The 6,736-nt window shown below is 33.3% G+C and overlaps 1 protein-coding gene across 4 annotated transcripts; it reads right to left on the bottom strand.

Moving 5' to 3' along the window:
- Positions 1-218: 218 nt before the first annotated feature.
- On the bottom strand, positions 219-3,761 carry LOC113065131 (complement factor H-like). Of its 4 annotated transcripts, none has more exons than XM_026236334.1 (9): positions 3,631-3,761; positions 3,267-3,434; positions 3,079-3,184; positions 2,899-2,975; positions 2,541-2,723; positions 2,196-2,363; positions 1,454-1,648; positions 1,208-1,375; positions 219-482 (listed from the first exon to the last, which is right to left on the bottom strand). In XM_026236334.1, the coding sequence occupies exons 1-9, from the start codon at positions 3,698-3,700 to the stop codon at positions 478-480; spliced, it is 1,140 nt and encodes a 379-aa protein (XP_026092119.1). In that variant the 5' UTR covers positions 3,701-3,761; the 3' UTR covers positions 219-477. The 4 variants fall into 4 exon arrangements, with proteins under 4 accessions (XP_026092119.1, XP_026092118.1, XP_026092121.1 ...); XM_026236333.1 differs by lacking the exon at positions 219-482 and adding an exon at positions 986-1,116; XM_026236336.1 differs by lacking the exons at positions 219-482; positions 1,454-1,648 and adding an exon at positions 986-1,116.
- Positions 3,762-6,736: the final 2,975 nt, after the last annotated feature.

Genomic DNA, 6,736 nt, shown 5'->3' with positions numbered 1-6,736 from the left:
TATCTTTTAGCTAATTCCATTTCAAGAAAAATATTATACTTCAATAAATAATTTTAACAGACAGATGATATATGCATTATCACACAGTAGCTGAAAGGTCACTAGCAATGCTTATTATTCTAAACAATGTTAACATTAAAACATAGCCTTTCATACTTTTTATGCTAACAAACAGAAAAGTTATAAAATTATACATAAGTAATAGAGTATAACAAAATATTTCTTGAGATGATTTATTCAGACATTCCCCATTAAAACATCAGCATACACCAAACATCACAGAAAGGTGAAGCTGTCATCCTCCGGCTGAGAATTGGTGGAGATTCTGAAATCCATAATTTTACAGGAACACGATTAGTTTAATTCTGATGTGCCTCAGGAACTAAACTGAGCAGACTGGAGATGGTGTGGAGTTACTGGAGATGTCTTCTGCTGGGTACGCGCTTCTTTCTTCTACTCCTTTCATACTTCTTGTCTTTAGCCTTAAAGTAGAATAGAAATACAAGATTGTCTGCCTGAATGAGATTTTCATTGGTGAATATTCTTAACTTGACTGATGCATCAAAATCAGACTGCATTGAATGACACAGGTGAACTACTACTAGCAGAACAGAACTTATAGAATATTGCTCATGTGCGACTGAACGAATCATCCCGAGATGACTCGTTCTTCCCGAGTCACATTAAAGATTCATTCAAAATGAACAAATCGTTCAAGAACTGCCTGCGCTACTGAAATCATCACATCTGAGTGGATATCAGCACCATCACGACGAAACGCCGGACTCCTCTGGACCTGCAACACTGCTTTAATACAGCACTAATAATAAACTAATTTAATTTGTAGTTAACTGGTTAATATGTTTAATAATTAACTGGCTTTTGTGGTCTAGGCTTGTTCATTTTTATTATTATTATTTGTTTTTAATGACACAAGACTTTGTGACTTTGACCTTCATCTGCTTTATACTTATATACACAATGGAAATATAAAAATTTGTTATAACATGACATATAAATGACATTTATATCGTATTCTTGAATCGATTTTATAGTTTGATCTCTGAGGTCCCTCAATCTCTGCATTTGGAATGTTAGGTGCTGCACACACTATTTCTAAAAAAAATAAATAAATAAATATCAAAACAATTTTTACATTTGTATTATGTTAGTAGCAAAGATTGTAATACTCTACAGCAGAACTCACCAGTACACAGTGGATTTGGTGTCCATCCGTCTCGTGTACATGTGGCTTCTGCTGCTGTTTGACGATAACCATTCACACAAGTGTAAGATTGTTTTTCTCCTAATTTCATTGTTCTCCAGAAGTATGGTCTAGACACAAGCTGGTCACGTGGATCGTCACATGTAATCTCTGAAACAAGATTCACATGCTTTAATAACATGCAATAAATTAATCACCAAATCCAGAAATGTTTCTCTATAACCTTACCTGCACAAACAGGCTCATAGTCCCACTCTCCATCATCTTTGCATGTAAATGTTCTTTCGGTTTCTTTTGTACCAAACAACCAGTGTTTTTCAGAGCAGGTGATCTCCACACTTTCTCTAGCTCTGAAAATAGTCTTTCCATATGGGATGATCATTTTTACTCCATATGTTGTTGACTTCAGCACACAGTTTACTTCTGTACAAGACATAATTAATCAGAACTAAAGGTAAGAAATGAAGCATAAAGAATCTGTGAAACTAGATTTAATGCTTTGTCTTTTGCAGGAGACAGACCATTCTGGATATACTGTATATATGTGTGTGTGTGTGTGTGTGTGTGTGTGTGCTAAAACGAAAATAAAAGAAAAAGGGAAAATAAAATAATAAACATATAATAAACAAATAATACAATTTTGAAACAATGATTATAAATCAAAATAATTGTAGTTAGTAGTTATTAAAAAAGAAGTGAGTAAAAAAAACTAACATTAAAATAAATGAGAAAAACACACTGGGAACACATTCAGCAAGCTCGACCTTGAAGTTAAAATAAAAGTCAAACTAAGATTAAACTATTACGTAACGTATAGTCATATTTAGCCATATTTAACTGATTGATAACTCAATTTGTAGTTTTGTTTGTTTTCATGTATGAACCTACCATGTTTTTTTTTTTTTTGCATTATGAAAGTATTTGAGTATATCCCATATGAATAGTTTATTATGTAACACTGGTGGATTACCATCACATTCTGGTTTCACAGTCCAGCCAAATTTAGCACATCTGGGGATTCCCTCTCTGGTCTTGAATGCTTCATGGCATTTGTATTTTAATGTGGCATCTTTCTTGTATTCTCGCTGTAAATCAACAACATCTCCATTTGGTATGGGGGGTGCTGTACATGTTATGTCTGTATGAAAAGTGAGAGAAACAATAATAATTAATGTAGAGACATCTGTGATATTTGGGTGAATATATATATATATATATATATATATATATATATATATATATATATATATATATATATATATATATATATATATATATATATATATATATATACATAAAATAAAATGAAATGAACCTTTGCACTTTGGAACAACGTCACTCCATTCTCCCGTCTCTTCGCAGTGAATTTCACTACTTCCGTCTATCATTTTGTCAGAAGATACACACTCGAAGCGAATAACATCCCCATAACTTCCCTCTGTTGTGTTACCTGACAAAGTCACCTCCTCATCTGTGATGATGGCTGGACATTTCACCACTGAATATGAAAATAAAGAGAAATAAACAAACCAAGAGAGACCTGTCACTCAATAATACATCAATAAATATTTTTAGTTATCATTCTCATCTAGCTTATGAGTCACTATTCTATGATGTAGAGATCCGAGAAAAGAAAGAAGAAGAGGAAAAACAGTGACTTTGGTAAATCGTACCCTCACAGACAGGGACAGCGTTGTCCCATCCTTGAGCTCTGCAGCTACGATGATTGATACTGCTTGTCATTTCATACCTGTGAACACAATGTTTTTACAAGTATAAGAGTATTAGACTCAAGAGTAATATTTAAATTTCATATGATAAAAAAGAGAATAAAAAAGCATAAGCATATTTACCCTTTGTTGCACTTATACACCACTGTTACTCCAAAAACAAACTCTGTACCCCCTTTAAGTTCAAAATCACCATTTGGTGTGTCACCTGGATGACTACATTGTTTTTCTGCAGAAATCAAAGAAGTTTTACTTTACATGGTAACATTGATTTAATAACTATGTGACGATAGTATTGACCATTCTCTTACTTGCACATGGTCGCTCAATGGATTTTTTCCATTCTCCTTTTTCACATTTTAATCTATAAAAGCCAATATAACCTGTCCTGCAGTTCAATTTCACTCTTTCACCATCAGCGTATGAAGCTTTCTCAACTGGTTCTGTGTTTTCATATATAATGTTCTCTCGAAGACATTCTGTGAAGAACAAACAAAAAAGACATAGTTGCTTTATTTATATTAAATTCACAACTAGTGAACACTCGCTAAAGCCACATGAATGTACAGTTAAATGTTCTGGGAACTGCATAAAATATAACATTTATACTGAAGTCAGTAAAATCTAAATGAAAAAGACATGCAAATTAATATCAACAAGAATAAAATCACTTGCCTTGACATCGGGCACAATTTAAGAAAAACAACAAAAATCCGAAGCCGAGGAGTTTTACAGGAACTCTCATTCTGAGCTCAGTTCACTAATACTTTTCTGTCTCTGAAGTCTCTGAAACTATTGTCTGGTGTGGATCAACAAGTAAATCATTTACTAGTGTCAAAATAATGTCTTTCTTTCGCCAGAGCTCTCTGAGCACAAGCAATATTTCCTAAAATAAATAAATACATAAATAAAACTGATATCTGATGCAGCAACTCTTCTTTATTATTTGGACACACCAAAAAATTACCTAAGAGAAGTCAAACTTCTTGAGTCAAAATGAGATTCTAAAATAACTGCCATATTCACTGCTTAATCCTGTTAAATGTTTTTAACTGGTTCATGTATTTTATATATTGATTCAAGATGAACATAATGTGATGAATGTATCTGTCTCATTAGAATTGAGTGAAATGAAAGAAAGAAGATTCACAACACTTTCAAGTCTTCAAAGAATACTATAGTACAAGCATTGCAAAACTGATAAACAAAAGACACATAAGAAGAGTTTGACACATATCTGTCTTCGCTTAAATTGCTCTTGTCTTCTAAATGACCTGCTGGTCTTCCTTGTCTCACAATGAAAACTGTTGTTGTTTTTAACCTTAAAAGTCTGATGTCATTTACTGGATCTTACAGTGTGGACTTGGTAAACACTGACATGCTAAACTCAAAGGTCTTTAACTTTATTTGCAAATGGTTTTCATGTGCTAACAGAGACTCGGCACAAGCAATAAATATGTTTCAAATGGGACCTCTTTTTAAAAATGCTAGATATGCAGTTTTTGTTTGTTTATATATATATAATTTTAAGAATTTTGTCTATTTAATTTTGATGTTAATTTATTGTTTATTGCTGAAAAATAATATAATAAAATCTAGTCAAAACATTTTAATACTTAGACATGTATCAAATAAAAAAGCTCATACGGTATGATATGTAGTATGATATTTATCTTTAATTTTGACATGTATGTAAAGGTGTGCAGCAGCCTTTATATATATATATATATATATATATATATATATATATATATAAAGGCTGCTGAAGTCAAATATAAATATATATATATATTTATGTTACCATGGTTTTTGCTATTATGGGAAATATTGTTTACTTATTTATTTTGATTTTTGTATTATTTATAGGGACAGTACAATAAACACGATTCCAGTCAGAAACTGGTAGAAAATGCACTGCACATAGAGATTATAACTGGTGCTACTTAAAAAATACATAATAACCAAAATATTATAATAAAGGTACTATCTGTACGAAAAGAAAGAAAAAAAAAGAAAAGTGAAACAAACTCTTCATATAAAAACTCATTACAAACAGAATATGAAACAAAGACATGCACCTAGGTTTATAGACTCTTCAAATGCTAATAAATAATTAGTACAGAACCAGATACAAATTTAAACATGGATACATGGTCATATATCGATCATTTATCTATTTAAACTCATTTGGCAACATATTTCAAAGTTGGGATCCCTTTACAAAGAAAGCTGAAAGAAAGATGTTCTGCAAAACCCAATCCTACAGTTTCAGGCTCTGTACTCCTAGTGGTTCTCTTTACCAAATAACATATAACATAAGGTGCTTTGTTATTTGTGTGACTATGGAGAGAGTGAGCAGCACCAAGTTCCTGGGTGTGCACATCACAGAGGACCTCTCCTGGACCGACAACACTGCAGCACTGGCCAAGAAATCACAGCAACATCTCTACTTCCTCCGCAAACTGAGGAGAGCCAGAGCCCCGGCCCCCATCATGTACACCTTCTACAGAGGCACCATCGAGAGCATCCTGATGAGCTGCATCACTGTGTGGTATGGCGCCTGCAATGCACCCTGCCAGAAGGCTCTTCAACGCATAGTGAGAGCAGCTGAGAAGATCATTGTTGTCTCTCTCTCCTCCCTCCAGGACATTTACAGAACCCATCTCACCCGCAAAGTCAAGTCAAGTCAAGTCACCTTTATTTATATAGCGCTTTAAACAAAATACATTGCGTCAAAGCAACTGAACAACATTCATTAGGAAAACAGTGTGTCAATAATGCAAAATGATAGTTAAAGGCAGTTCATCATTGAATTCAGTGATGTCATCTCTGTTCAGTTTAGTGTCTGTGCATTTATTTATAATCAAGTCAAGGATATCGCTGTAGATGAAGTGACCCCAACTAAGCAAGCCAGAAGCTCAGTTGGGGGGCCAGTTCCACTTTCTTACAATCAATTTCTTACAAGTTTGACAATCATTTCTGAACTTGAGTGGACAATATAGTGGTAAAGGACAATAACTAAAATTGACTCATCATTTCCCTGCTCATCAATATCCAATAAATTACTGGTGTTTGTTATTGAACTGGTGCCGCAGAATAAATGGCTGCCCACTGCTCCGGGTGTGTGTTCATTGTGTGTGTGTCTTCACTGCTCTGTGTGTGTGCACTTTGGATGGGTTAAATGCAGAGCAGGAATTCTGAGTATAGGTCACCATACTTGGCTGTATGTCACCCACTTCATGATTTATTTGATCTCCTTCTGATTTTGTAAGTTTGCCTGCTTACAAAGAAAGGAAGGGTCTGTAATTTTTATGGTAGGTTTATTTGAAGTTTAATTTTTATTTTTTGGTTAAACTGAATGTATGTTAGTTTCCTAAAGGAAACAGCATTATGTAATAAAGATTAGCATAATTATTTTGAAGCTGTTGAAGTGGTAATGTTAATTGTTAAAAGAAAATATTTCAGACTTGTTGAGCTTGAGTTTTCATTGTTCCCGTACAGGAAGTTAACTAATGTTACACACGAGGAGGCGGTTTTCTCAGCTTCTTCAGAAGAGAGGAAAAGAAGGGTTTACTGTAAGAAAAGTAAGCTTAATAATTCCATCATGTTATATATATATATATATTTTAATAAGATTATAAGAATGTTTGTGTTTGTAGATGTTGAAAGCCAGAGACAAGATAACTTCTTATCTAAGGTAATTCTTTTGAGACTAATGTGAGTTATTTTTAGAAAATAAATGTTTTTGTTGTTTCCTGCCCGTTTACTTCACATTTTGATG

The sequence above is a fragment of the Carassius auratus genome, chromosome 47, assembly GCF_003368295.1.
Source record: "Carassius auratus strain Wakin chromosome 47, ASM336829v1, whole genome shotgun sequence".
In the NCBI taxonomy this organism is placed as follows: domain Eukaryota; kingdom Metazoa; phylum Chordata; class Actinopteri; order Cypriniformes; family Cyprinidae; genus Carassius; species Carassius auratus.
Note: the sequence above shows the minus strand (reverse complement) of the source record. Positions and strands in the feature narration are given on the sequence as shown.